Source organism: Ictidomys tridecemlineatus, chromosome 7, assembly GCF_052094955.1.
Source record: "Ictidomys tridecemlineatus isolate mIctTri1 chromosome 7, mIctTri1.hap1, whole genome shotgun sequence".
NCBI lineage: Eukaryota > Metazoa > Chordata > Mammalia > Rodentia > Sciuridae > Ictidomys > Ictidomys tridecemlineatus.
The window spans coordinates 161768090-161782644 of NC_135483.1; the positions used below are offsets into that span (position 1 = coordinate 161768090).

General features: G+C 37.8%; 1 protein-coding gene across 9 annotated transcripts in view; it reads right to left on the reverse strand.

Moving 5' to 3' along the window:
- Positions 1-14555, reverse strand: part of Ankrd44 (ankyrin repeat domain 44) — a 287618-nt gene that overhangs the window by 110703 nt on the left and 162360 nt on the right. For all 9 annotated transcript variants that reach the window (XM_021725747.3, XM_021725746.3, XM_021725745.3 and 6 more), the window contains 4 exons: positions 12421-12621; positions 12002-12089; positions 9387-9529; positions 7674-7886 (listed from right to left, as the gene is read on the reverse strand). In XM_021725747.3, coding sequence (XP_021581422.1) covers positions 7674-7886; positions 9387-9529; positions 12002-12089; positions 12421-12621 — 645 coding nt within the window. The remainder of the gene's footprint in view (positions 1-7673; positions 7887-9386; positions 9530-12001; positions 12090-12420; positions 12622-14555) is intronic.

Here is a 14555-nt window from a genome sequence, read left to right on the forward strand (position 1 = left end):
CAAGGAACCCTCCACGTTCCCCTACATTCCAGTTCCATAGAAAAACAACACTTTTGACTATTCCAAAAGAGAATCCCTGGCTCTGGATAACTCAATAGAAATCACAGAATTAGGCCATGCAACTATTTAGGAAATTGCCATTTTAATGATCAGGTGGAAATATGTGCTGAATTTATATATTTGCTACTTATGATAGGAATTATGGAACTTCACAACACATATTAAGCTAAAGCATTAAAAATGTACAGAATCTATATATTGATCATTATCTTACCAAAGACCAAAGTCCTACATATTTAATTAAGAAATAAAAATTTCTTCTGAAAAAGAACCCAAAAGAAAATACCAATGTTATTTTAGACCAAAAGCATATAGAGAGAATGGACAAACTGTTCCCAACTTAGAATGGTTCCCCTAAATGATTTTTTGACTTAATGATGATACAAAAACAATTCACATTCATTAGAAACTGCACTTTAAATTTTGAATTTTGTTCTTTTCCTGGACTAACAATATGTGGCAGCAAGAGGGAATAGAAGTTCTCAGTCATGAGAGCATGAGTGTAAACAGTGGGCACTCAACAGTGTACTATGTTGCCAAGCTGTGATGTTCTGTAGGTTAGAAGTGTTAAATGTATTTTCAACTTATGATGGATCTATCGGGGACTTAACCTTATCATAAGTTAAGGAGAATCTGCATTCTCATTCAAGTATTTTTTTAAAAAATCATGTCACTATTACTTTTCTAAATTTTATTAGACATATTTCTCTAAGCCTAAGGTTAAGTTTTGAAGTTTCAAAATGCATGGTCGTTTTTGTCACAAAACTTAAATAACTATGCTTTAAAATGACTTCATTTTAAAAACTCCACATTGAAAAACAATCATTTAAGTAAGTATTTTCTTAGGGTAAACCAAAGCCCACCCATATTTGAATCACCAAAATTCTTGTTAGAAATATGGATTCTAGGCCAGGTGCAGTGGCACATGCCTGTAATCCCAGAAGCTCCAGAGGCTCCAGAAGCTGAGGCAGGAGGATTGTGAGTTCAAAGTCAGCCTCAGCAAAAGCGAAGTACTAGGCAACTCAGCAATATAAATATCTCAGAAAACATCTTCATATATATATATATATATATATATATATATATATATATATATGCATGCACACATATATATATGTGTGCGTGTGTGTATGTGTATGTGTGTGTGTGTGTGTGTGTGTGTGTGTATATATATATATACACACACAAGGATGTTGCTCAATGGTTGAGTGCCCGAGTTCAATCCCTGGTACCCCACCACCACTACCACCAAAAAAGGATTTAGGGCTTATGCCCTAATCCCTTATCAAATTGGAATTGTGGCCACGTCTAACTCTACACAGTGACTAAAGTCTTAGAGCCACTGTTTTAGACTGTGAACTTAAATAGCTTATAAACCCACAATGTTTTGACAGAAGAATTTTAATTTTATCCTCTGATCCTATTCCTGAGGAAAGGAGTCACATAAAGTCAGTGCCAAAGAAAGAGTTAATCAGAGTAGTCATTGCATCTTGACAGAAGAAAATAAAGTACTGTCACATAGATGGTGGAGGAAAGTCATAATAGAATCCACTTGATATGATTATGACCTGAATAAGAAAATACTGAGAATGGAGGATGGAAGTAAGCTTGATGCTTTATTGAAAATAATATTTTTAGAGGAAAAGGAGAAGCAATTGAGAGCATGATGGTACGTCATTACCGCTATCCACGAGACTCCTATTTACCATTCAAATAACTGAAAAGCCTGGAAACTACTTTGGAATAAGGATTTAAAACATACTCTTCCAATAAAAAAAGTGATGACAGTCCAAGAATGTTAAGGAAAGAGAGGAGAGAAATTCCAGAGTTGACGTTAACTTGTCCCTAGGTGGTGCTATTTCTTTAAATTTTGCTCCAGAATTTTCTCTTAAATTTAATATGAAAACATAAGTAATTATCATTTAATTAAATATATATAAAGTCATAATACTTCAGTGTTTAGAAAATATATTCATGAATATATAAGAACTTTCCCATGCCTGGAAAAGAGTTTAAAAGCCTTACCAAGGAGGACCGGCTTGGTAGCTAGTGAAATTGCAGACAGAGCCAAAGCAGAAGTAACTGGTCTCTGCAGTGCATAGTTTGCAAAGCTGGTGCCATTTCAGGGATAGCAAACACCACGCCCTTCTTCTTCCAAGAAGTGCGTGTGCCTCTGATAAAGGGACAAACACTGCTAAAGGCACAAATACTGCTAATTTCCCCCATAGGGATACAGGTGGCAGAGGTAGGGAAAATGGGGACCAGAACTATGAAGAGTATCGTGGCAGCCATTCAGGGGCAGCTTTGTTCACGAGTGGATACAAAGGGAGCTCATTATTTCAAAAAGTCATTGAAAAGCAATGGAACTCAAAAGGATCATTCCTTTTATTTAGCCTCTAGAAGTCAGAACTCAGACTGACTTCAGTCTGTCTGAGTCATTTTAAAGCATAGTTATTTAAGTTTTGTGACAACTGAGTTCTTTCAACCTGAAACTAGTAGGATCCCTAGTTTCAGGTTGAAACTAGGGATCCTACTAGATTTCATTATTTGCCTAAGAAACTTTTTGTGTAGAAGACTTGGCTGTTATTCTTGAATCAAGAACTTCAGACAAGGGTAAACACTGCCTGCATTCTCATCAGAGAGCTTATACTCAAGTCCTTCATTTATTCATAGGCTTTCCTTTGATAAATTTTTTTCTTAATTTCTGGTCCAATTTTCTAGAAACATTTTTTTTTCTAGAAACATAGATTTGAGGCTTAGAAACTTTTATTTTGAGAATTCACTTAAACAAGAAGCTCTTTTGTTGATTCAGGTATGGCTATGCACTAAAACATAAAGGAAAACCAATGAGCATTAAGAGTATTTTAGAACAAACAGTAGTACCTTTTCAGGGCAGAACTCAATCTCATCTAAGGAAGACCAATCCTTGAACTAAATGAAGTGTTTCAATCTTCTGGACCATTCTTTCTCTCAGAAATGCACTATTTTTTTTTCTTCTATTCCTAAACCTTATTTCCTTATCCTCCAACATCCCCCAAACCATCCCTAAACTTCTAGGCATTGTACTCCCTAGGGACCAGAAAGCACAACATTCTCTAAGCCATGGAGCTGCCAAAAGTTGCACAACTCAGTGGCCCTGCAGGATGGCAATGAAGCCTCCTATGGGATTACACTGAGGCCAACCTGGGGTGCAGGAGTGTCAAACACAGTTGGAAATCCCACAGGCGCTCCTAACTCAGTAAAAGAGTCATCTAAAAGCTGGTTTGAAAAAGCTACACACAAACCAGTTTATTTTTAATGGTTCTAAACACCAGAGATGGTACATGGTTGGCTCAAACATTCATTCCCCTCCCTTCCTTACTTCCTCTCCAGATTTCCAAGTGCCACATCCTATCACTACTTACTCTTGCTATTCCTCTTTGCACCTTCAACTTGTCTACTACAACCCATTCTATAATTGGGTCCTGGTAGATATAAAGAAGGAAATGGGCCCACTTTAGCAGACATTTAATATTAGGGCTAAATGATCCAAGGGCCCAGAGACAGAAAGAAATTGAGACCACAGGTAGGCTAAATGTTAGTGACTGGGAGGTAGCAAACCAGGCTATAGCAATTTCTGAACCTCTCTTCCTAAGTCTTATCCAGCGTGGCTATGTGTATAGTGCCTTCTTTAACCCTCACTTTGAATGCATGCTAAAGTACCCTTAAGATGCAACAGAAATTACAATGTGGTCTGTAACGAATAAGAAAAATGATGTGCTCTTCCTATTTGTAAATTACAAGTGAACCTTTAGTAGATGATTTTATGAAATGCCATGTCTTTATTATTTAAACTAATATTGCAAAGTCAAAGGTAGGGCCGTGGTCAATCTATGTAAAATGAAGGACTGTAAAATGTGTGCAGATCACATATCCCTCCTCCTCTTCCCATCAATCTTGTAACTGCTCATGAAGACATCACTTTTAGTGTTTTGTAAGAATAGAGGAAAACAAAGTGAACATGTGGGTGGGTATTGGCTGCATTTCAATATGCTATTTCCCTCAAACTTTGGGAAATCTAAACAAATACAAATTGTCTTGCATCTACAAACATTTTCAAAACCCAAGGAGCAATGTGGTACACAGAGATAACAACTTTAATTAGAAAGCTACCTCCAGAGTCAGACAGGATGGCTCTACGGAAATGTTAGATGATCCGTGCATCCAGAGTGCATCTGGAATCACTAAGGAGGATTCAAAGGGCATTAGGAAATCAGAGCATGTAGACAGAATAGATGAAAGGAGATTGAGGAAGGCTAGATTTTATTCAAAACATCCCTTATGTTGATTAGATAATAAACTCTAGTCTCATATTTTAAAATCCCATTTCTTATATTCTGTTTAAGATCAATAGTCCATAGCAAAAAAACTGAATATTAAAATTAAGAAAATATACTTTTCAGGTCCATTTGTGGGAAAGAAGAGAAGACTACCAAAATCACTGTACATATACAGTTGAAGTCCCTTATCCAATCTGAATGGGCCACCAATCCCTTAGCTAAAAGGTGTAGGCCAGTATGCCAGAAAGTAGCCTTCTAGCTTTAAACACTGGGCACATGGAGAGAATGGGGCCATGTTTTTCAGAGGAAATGGTGAGCCATGAGTTCATTAATTGGAGGGTGGTAAAGATATTACTTTATTTAATTTTAACAATTTCCTTCCTTTAAAGGATCCACAGGAAAACCCTCATACACCAGGATGGCAAGAAGATGTCAACAGCCCTGGACATTGATGGTCAACCTGAGTGCTTTTTGCCCCTTGCAACTGTGTTCTGTGATCCCACCCAAAGACTCTCTCCCTACCTTGCGCTGCAGCTCCTCTGTCTCTTCAGCACCCAAGGACCTTCCTCTACCTCTTCTTGGGAACTTGGGTGGGATCCACTAACAGGAGGTGGAACTCTGAAGCTCTCTTCATCTGTTCCGTTTTCCCTTTCCTGCCCACCTTGCACTTTTAGGAAATCCTATGCTCCCTTCATTTCTTTCTTCCTTCTCTTCTTCTTCTTCTTCTTTTTTTTTAAATTAAGTTATTTATTTATTCTAATTTGTTATACATAATGGCAGAATGCAATTCATTTCATATTACACATATAGAGCACAATTTTTCAAGTCACTGATTGTATACAAAGTATTTTCTTATTCTTCTTTTTTCATCCCTTTCTTTGGCTCTTCCCTCTCTCCTGATCCTAAGTAATGGGCTCCTGAACTCCTCCCTTCCCTCTCTAAAAAACTAAACTCAACAGGTTTTCCTCCAATACCAGCTTTCTCCTGAATTCCATTTTAATGAATATTAACAATGGTATTCATTTATTAAATGCTTAATGTGTGACAGCCATTAGCCTATGTGATTTAGGTGTGATAACTCCAATTAATTCTCACAAGAGCTCCATGAAGAAGATACTATTGTTTCCTGAATTTTGCAGATAAAAAAACTGAGACATGCAGAGAGGTTGCTTATGATTAAATAGTTATTCAAAGTCAAGGCTGGGATTGAAATCTAGGCACTATATCTTCAGAACTGAGAGCTTATCTACTTTGCTCTATTAACTCTCACTAGGTTCATTAGGTTCACTACACATAGATTTTCTTTTTTTCCAAAATAAGAATAGTTAACTTTTTATTTTAATATAAAAATAAAAATAAATAAATATAATATGTGTCCATTGCATCACAACCAGAAGATAAAAAACAGTATACAAAAAAGAAACTAAAATTCCGAATCATAATTTCATCACCCTACAGTGACAAAATTTTTCTACATAATTTTTAATCACTCTGTAGTGATAACTGATGCTAGCATATTGGTATATAATCTAAATATTTTCTTTTTCTATCTTTCTATGCATATACACAAATAATTTTTAAAACTAAAAAATGGGATCATAGTTACTGATTGCATTATATTTTTTCTGTGATAACATTGAGTCTCATTATTCTTTTTGATATTTTCCAATCTTACAGGCAAATATTAATTTCTGTTGTCTTCATTTTTCTAATTACTAAATATTTTTCATCAGTTTAATGGATATTATTTTCTCTCTCTTGTTAACTGCCTTTGCCTAAATTTTCTAGTAGATTATCAGACATTTTCTTGTTGGTTTATATGTGCTCTTTATAAATTAAGCATATTAACTTGTGCCTAGCATGTTAATTGCAGAAAATTTTCCCTGGTTGTTCCTCTTGATTTTGTTAGTTTTGTTGTTGTTGTTGTTTTGTTTTGCCATATAAAAACTTCAAATCATTATGGACTAATATATATGTATATATTTTTTTTCCTTTACATTTTCTACCCTTGGTGTTCTATGGTCAGATTACTGTTTCTATTGCTCCCATTTGATCACATGATTCATGTTCCCATAGCATATGGAAGCCCAAATTCCTCAGCTAGTAGATGAGCCATCTTCCTTGGTTGTGTTTCATTTCTGGTTATTTATTTCTGGTTCCTCTCTTTTATCCAACTTAAACTCTATATTCAATTATGCCAAATTTCTTCTCTGAACATTTGCCCCATATGTATGCAATACTAAAAATTATGAGAAAAAATGTAAAAATATTTTAATGGTAAACAGACAAAGTCATTAAAATAGATCAGTATGATATTTTTTAAATTAAACCTTAGAAATTATAATTTTTCAAAATCAGAAATGGAATATACTAGGACTTTGCTTTAGGATTCCTGTTTGCTCATGAGGATGGTCTCCTAGTGCAGGAAGGTTGTTCTGCTGCAATGCAAGGGCATTTGAGTGTAACTAGATGATAGATGGTGCACGCACAGGCTTGCTTGGGTTGGCCATCACAGCGAGCTAACTAGTTTCCTAAGGTGTACCCTGAGCTTTTCCTACTCACAATTCCTATCTCCTGTGCTTTTGCTGTTCTCTATATTAATACCTCTCTCAAATTATCCCTGTGCCCCTTCTCTCAACTGATAATCTTCTCAGCTCAAAATCAACCTCCATTTTTATCCTCAGATGAGAAGCAGGCCATCTCTTCTACTTCATAATGCTTTATTACTCTCTCAGGGTACTCTATATTGCAAATTCCTTGCTGGCAGAAACCATATATCCTCTTGGAGTATTTCTTCATTTCCAAACAAAGGGCTCTAGGTAACCCTTAATAAATTTGATAAATAAAGGAATGACCATTAGGACCAAGTCATTGCTACATCACTGAAGCCACTGCCAGTATTTGTAGCTTGCTCTAGGAAAGTATTTGAGGGACATTCTGGAAACAGGCCTATAATCATTAGTCCTTCCTTTGAATTCTCAGCAGCTGTGCCCTAATCTCTGCATCAGAATCTGGGCTGAGTCAACATCCTTGTGACCCAGTATTTTCCCTAGAGCATTAACTAAGCCACCAAGGACACATGGTTAGAGCCTCAGTGCCTTCCATCTGATCCCACGACACCTGTAGAAGCAAAATAGCTATTTCTGAAGCATTCCAGTCCAGGAAAATGCCATGTGCCTCGAGATGCTCAAGGCTGCAATCCATTTATACATGGTATAATTTACAGCAGTTAGTTTTGCTCAAATAGAGCTCGATGCAAAGGTATTTAACACAGAGAAAGACTAAGTGTTGTACCTGAATGTTAACATCTGCCCCATTGTTTACTAACAATTCCAGGCACAAAGCACCATGAGTGGAGGCAGCAGCAAAATGCAAAGGGGTGAAGCCGTTGTTGTTTGGTTGGTTCACATTAGCACCATAGTCAATCAGCTCATTAACTACCGCATCCTGTCCATTGTAGCAGGCGATGTGAAGTGCTGTATTTCCATAGACATTGATTTCATCAATCTGCAAAAGAGTCCAACACAGGGCAATTAAAATCACTGGAGCCAATTTGCTCCATTTTCCACAAAAAGCCTAATGGCTGTGACTGGAGAAAGGAAATATCCATCCATCAACATAATTACTCAGAGCTTACTCTCACCACAGCAGGTTATCCTGGGAATGCTTGTCACCCTGAGGTAAAGATGGGGGGGGGAGTGAATGTGACAAAAAGTGACCCAGGAGGAAGAGTTAGAGGTGTCATCCTGTGGAAAAGCATTTTCTATCTAGGAAAAGGACACAGGATGAAAAGCAGAGCTGCTTTCAAAATGCCATAAGACATGAATCCAGCAGCCAGAAGAGAGCCCCAAACTCAAGGCCAGGGCAAAGTGAGCATAAAGAGGAAGGGCAGGAGCGGGCAGGAGAGGTGGCTCTGGAACCCATACACACAGGTCAGCTCAGAGCCCACTCTGGCTTTGCTCTGGAGTCTGACACATCACCAGGCTGTATTCTAATAGCAGAACAGTGGATCTTCCCTGAGGCGTGTCTAGTTCATGGCTCCCTATTGCTTTCGAAGACCTGCTCTGGGTACTGAGTGTCACCATATTGGTCTCAGTTTAGCAACTTGGTTTTCCTTTCCTCCCTGGGAAGGATGCACCAAAGCCTCACCCTTGCTTTGATTCTGCGTGTTGAAGGCACATGGCACAGGCCAACTTGCCTAGCTCTAGGTCTGAGACATGTCTGATGTTTGTTTCTTCCATCCATTCATGATTTCCTGCTGTAAGGCACAATTTCAAATTCTAGATTCTGAAGGTAGGATGATGTTTGAGTCGGCTTTTTTGGTGATGTAACCAAAAGACACGACAAGAACAATTAAAGAGGAAACGTTTATCTTTGGGGTTCACAGTTTCAGAGGTCTCAGTTCATAGATGAAGGACTCCATTCCTCAGGGCCTAAGGTAAGGCAGAACACCATGGTATAAGTGTGCGGTGGAGACAAGCATCTGGGAACATGACATCAGGAAGCAGAGAGAGCTCCACTTTCCAGGGACAAAATATATACCTAAAAGGCATGTCCCACATGACCCACTTCCTCCAGCCACACCTTTCCTGCCTACAGTTACCATCCAGTTAATCCCTACCAGGGGATTAACACACTAATTAGGTTAAGACTCTCATAACCCAATCATTTCACCTCTAAACTTCCCTGAATTGTCTCACACATGAGATGAGGAACCCTCATCAGTGTCTTATACAAATGACTGGTTAATATATGTTACACAGAATATAAATGTTTATATATTTTCCTACCTAGGTTGCTATAGAAAGTTAGACTGCATCTGGTTTTCTTCTGCTTAGTCTATGCCCCGCCCCATTGTTCTTTATTAGTTACCAATGTAGACTCAGAAAGAAAAGATGCTAGAAAATAAATTCCTCCTCCTTGAATTAAAATGCAAACAGTATTTAATGGCAGACAACAGAATCACCCTCCCATAGGCCATGCAGGGATGCATGAATTGTCGCTCACCTCTACCCCCAGATTCAGGAGATGTTTGACAACATTGATCTGTCCGTTGGAGGCCGCAGCATGCAGTGGGGTGTAGCCCTTCTTATCCTTACAGGTCACTTCAGCACCGTGGTTAATGAGCAATGCCACAACATCCAGGTGGCCTTGACAAAAGCAACAGAGAGCATCATTAACCTTCACAGGACATTTGATGACTCATTTCAACCAAAGGATTATTTCATTTCACCATTAGCTTTTTTGCCACCAGTATTTTGCTGAGCTATTTATGAAAAGTTGCCATATGGCAAATATTCAACAAATATTTACTGAGCAACTTCTATGTGGCAGACATTATGTAAATGCTGTGGGAAGAAAAGAAGATGATTCATATGCAAGACTTCAGAAGATGTGGTAGCAGTAATTCCTGTCATCATGTCAACAAAGAAGGACCAGCCCCAACTAATAGTTCCATATGAATTCTACAGTCTTTTAAAACTTGTGCTAAAATGAAAGCAATAATTTTTTAAAAAAACAATTGCCATTTATCACTGAAAAGTTTAACAGTAACAATCTGGTGTGGAAAAACCTGAAAAAAGAAAAAAATTAATTAATCTGAACATCCCCACATTATTGCTAAATCGTAGGAGTCTGCTGTTGTTTAGTTGGTTTTTCACCCATAAAAATTGCAATTTCATATGGCTTGACATCAAAGTACTCTCATGAATGGCTAAATAGAAAACTCTTCTAATTTCAACTCCAATGTGTATTTCTTTCAAGAATATTTTACTCTGTCCCCTAATTCACTGTGTATAGTATGATTTGCTTTGATTTCATGACTGAAGCTTGTTTGAAGCTTCAGGGTCATTGCTCGAACCACGGCTGATAGCTGAAGGGTTAAGCTATAGAGACAGAGATACAGACAGACAGACAGACTGTTTGGTATTGGTTTGTTTTATTAAAATTTAACTTTTCTTCTCCCAGGATTTATACACATAGAAAGGTATATTCCATTACTAGTGGTGCTATCTCAAGCTATTTGTCTTGGTTTTGTCTCATTATCCCCTAAAGATGGTTATCTACGGGGTTTGTTGTTTGTTTGTTTTTTGTCTTTCTATCTGTATTCTGAGGACACATCAATATTTTTAGTTGTAGATTGACACAATATCTTTATTTTGTTTATTTAGTTTTGTATGGTGCTAGGGATCAAACCCAGGGCCTCACACATGCTAGGCAAGTGCTCTACCACTGAGCTACGACCCCAGCCCCATGACTGTAATTCTTTAAGGTGTTTTATCCAAAAGTTTAAACTCTATATCATCAAAGGATGAGCTTGAAACCCCGTATTCTCTGAGCCCTTTCCAGCTCTAGCTTACAGTCTATCCTGCCTAAACACCGGTCCCCTGGCAAGTGTTCCCTGCCTCCAATACAAGAGGAGCCAAGTTAACATCGAGTCTGCTTCAGCTAACTCAAAAGTCTGTGCCATTTGAAGAAAATGCTAATGTTCCCAAAGTTTTAAGGTTTTTGAAGCCCTAGGAGTCATTCAGAGCCATCGATAACCATATAACTTATTTCATCCCTGCTCCAACCTACTTTTTTTCCCCTTACAACTAATGCTAATTTTTTAAATGATGATAAAAGGCTTGTATACTTGTTTAAAAGGATTCAGTAAGGCAGAAAGGTGTTAAAGGGAAAGCAAAATCACCCACAATCACTAATTCCTAGGGATAATCAGCTAATATTTCAGTATATAACATTTTCCAGATTTGTTTTTATAGCATAGATTATTTTTTTAAATGAGGATGCTATAATTCATACTACTTATTATCTGTTTTCCTTGCAGAATCTCTATGTTAATAAACACGCATGGGAATCAATACCATAGTTAACACAGTGTCCCACTGAGAACTTCCAGAATTTACCAAAACTATCTCCCATGGATAGGCATTCAGGTTGTTTACAACTTGGTGCTGATAGAATCCTATCTTCTTTTCAAACCTTAAGATGTTCTCTCAATGGAAGGATCTTAGTTCTTCATTTCCTATAAGTCCACATTGAGCATCAACTCTGTGAGGTATATCATATGTCAGAGGGTTTATGGAACAAAAGCAAAGAAAGGACAAGCATAGAGATGTAACCTCTTCCTTCATGTTCTCCAGCAGCGTGGAGCAGGCAGAAATGAGGATTATACTCCTAGCTCAGTCCACAGCACTTCCACCCACTACAACCCAGGCTTTTCCTCTCTTCCTTCCTCCCAAAACATTTATAAATAAAAAGACAAACAGCACTTGTGTCTTTGCTTTGCTAGTCAGTCCTCTTTCTTAAGAACCTTATTTTGCTGTCATACCAAGTTAAAATAAGCACAATGCGTGCAGACTTCCAATCCGGAATGAAGCACATTCAGAAAGGTCCAGACCATGATCCAAACTCCTCCTCTTTACAAGGTAAATAAATCTCTGACAAAGCAAGTGCCCAACTAGAGCACTCTATGTGTGCCAGTAAAATGAGCCAAATCATTTAATTGGAGCCCAAACTTGAAGTCAGACTTGCCTGAGAGAAAACTTACGTGATCAACAAGAGACCTGTAGCTTATTTAGTTAGGTTGTGTGCATTTTGCTTTCTATGCATGGGATTCTTACCCATATATGCTGCCCAGTGCAGGGCACGCCGGTCCTTCTTGTCAAATGCATTGATGTTTGCCCCTTTGGCCAAGAGTAAGTTGACCATCTGAAAGACAACCAATAATGAAATCAAGCACATACTCTGTAATGGTGAGGGTTCCTTGCTGCCTGCAGGTGATCTAAGCTTGATCTAATGTTAACAGCAACCCTAAATGCAAGTCAGAGATCTGGAGTTCAACAAACCAGGAAGATGAATGCACAGAAGATTCCTTGGCATGTGTCAAATTAAAAGACCAAAGAATTTTTCAATTCATATGTCTCTAAATTTAAGAATGGATATAACTGCCTAAGTTTGGCATACAAATATTATTCTTACATTGTCTAAAAGTTCAGGGTCTGTATGGAGCATCCCAGTTCCTAAAGATGAGAACACCCACCTCCACATGTCCATTCAGAGCCGCATGGTGCAAAGCTGTGCGCCCCCCTCGGTCAGAGACATTGACACTGCTCAGCAGGGGAATGATCACTTCTGCACACTTGACAGCTTTATTGGCTGCTGCCACATGCAGGGGAGTCTGCCAGTTCTTGTCCCTTGCATTGACATCAGCAGAGTGCTTAATCAGTACTTGCACTGCTTCCTACAACAAAAGCAGAGTTTGCAAGGGTCACTGACAAATGCTCAGTCAACACTTTCCACAAATGCTTCACCAGATGCAGGGACAGGGAAGACTCCCTGTTTTCCTAGACTGGCTCCAGACAAGCAAAGTAGTATATGATAAAGACCAAAGAGAGACACAGACCAAGATAGACTTGCTTCACCTTTCTTTGTCAGGCCAAGAGTCCTAACACATCTGTAAAATCAAATAAAGCTTCCAAGGTTTATTTAAAAGGTATTTCTTTAAAAGGTATTCTTGGGCCAAAAAAAGAGTACTCCTATATAGGTGAGCATAGCTGGGTAAAATATCCACAGGACAAAGGTCCCCAAAAGATCAGCTCAAGTTAGAGGTGTTTGTCAACAAGCTTCAAAACTCCCAAAGTTAAAAGGCTTCAAACATTCTTGCATCAGTTTGTAAATCTTTGGTTCTTTCTGCCAACATCTTAACCCTCAGTCTTGTATAATCAATAAACAGTGAAGTGAAGTCATATGTCTGTTACCATTTCAGCTTGAAAAGCTCTGAAATGGTTCCATCTTTTCCCAAACTTGTTCATGTTTTCATGAGTAACTTCTTTTACCAACACTGAAGTCCTTAAACTTTACTGAGCCTCTCGTTTTTATTTTTCTTCTGTGGGCCCAATCAGCTCACTAGCCTCTTGATCTATAACTCTTAACCTTGGCTATATGATGGAGTCACCTGGGAGCTCTTAAAAACACAGATGCCTGGTTCCACCCCCGAGATTTTAATGGGCCCCAGCATTTCTGTAAAGCTCTCCTTCTCTCCAGTCAAGTGAATGATATAATTCCTTTTGAGAAGGAAATGATTATTGGTTGCTTCTCTCTAATTCTAGAGACTTCCCTGGGACCAGGTAATAGGCTCCTTCATGGACACCTTGTCAATGTAGTGGCATTAATAAACCAGTGAAATTCATCCATACTACGCTCTTGCTGCCCATCATGGACCAAGAACTCACCCTTGGCCACCTCATTCCCCAGAGGATTGACTTCCCAGTCTTTATCATATAGCCATAGAAAAGTGCCCCACTTTTTAAATGATTTGAACTCAGCAAAATTAACACTCTTATCAGGAACATAAAATGAGGGAATTAAAAGGGATGTTTTATAAATCAGTAGTAACATATTGAGACAAATAGCTAACCTGGACAGCAGAATGAGAGCAAAAAAATAAATAACTGTGCAAAATTAGACAATACAGTTTAAATGAACAGTGTGAAAACTGGTGAATACTCCATTTAAATGATATAAATAAAACCAATAAACTGATGGGGCCCACACAAATAATTTAAGATTACCAAAAATTTTTAAAAAGACATATGCCACTCATCCTCAGAAAGACTGGTAAAGTACTACTAAATATTCCTGAGCCCATTTTAGAGTGAAACATGTATATATACATTATTAATGTTCAAATGCTACATGTGAAATGCTGCTATAGCTAAAAAAGGTAGAAAGAAACATTAGCTGGGTTCTAGCCTACAAACTAAATTGAGTGAACAAAAATAAAAAAGATAAATCACAAGATATGCCACAATATAAGATTAATAGAATAAGAAAAGAATAAGAAAATTAATAGAATAAGAAAAAAATAAAAATTTACCAATTTTATTCTCATAAAGTGTAGATTTATTTAGATGTATGATTGATTGCAATGGGAAGAAAATGCTGTAACTTCTATCTATATTTATTTTTTTAAAAAGGAAATCATTTTAGCTGATATTTAGCTTTGGTCAGTATAGCAGAGGGGCCAACCTTGCTTACATTAGTCGAACATTACCTCTGGGAAGAAGAGGGCTTCCACAGTGTGGGTGGGAGCCATGAATTCACTTTGATACAATAGCCTGCTAAATCAATTTGTAGATTCTAACATGTATCTTCATACCAAGAGAACCCTAAAAT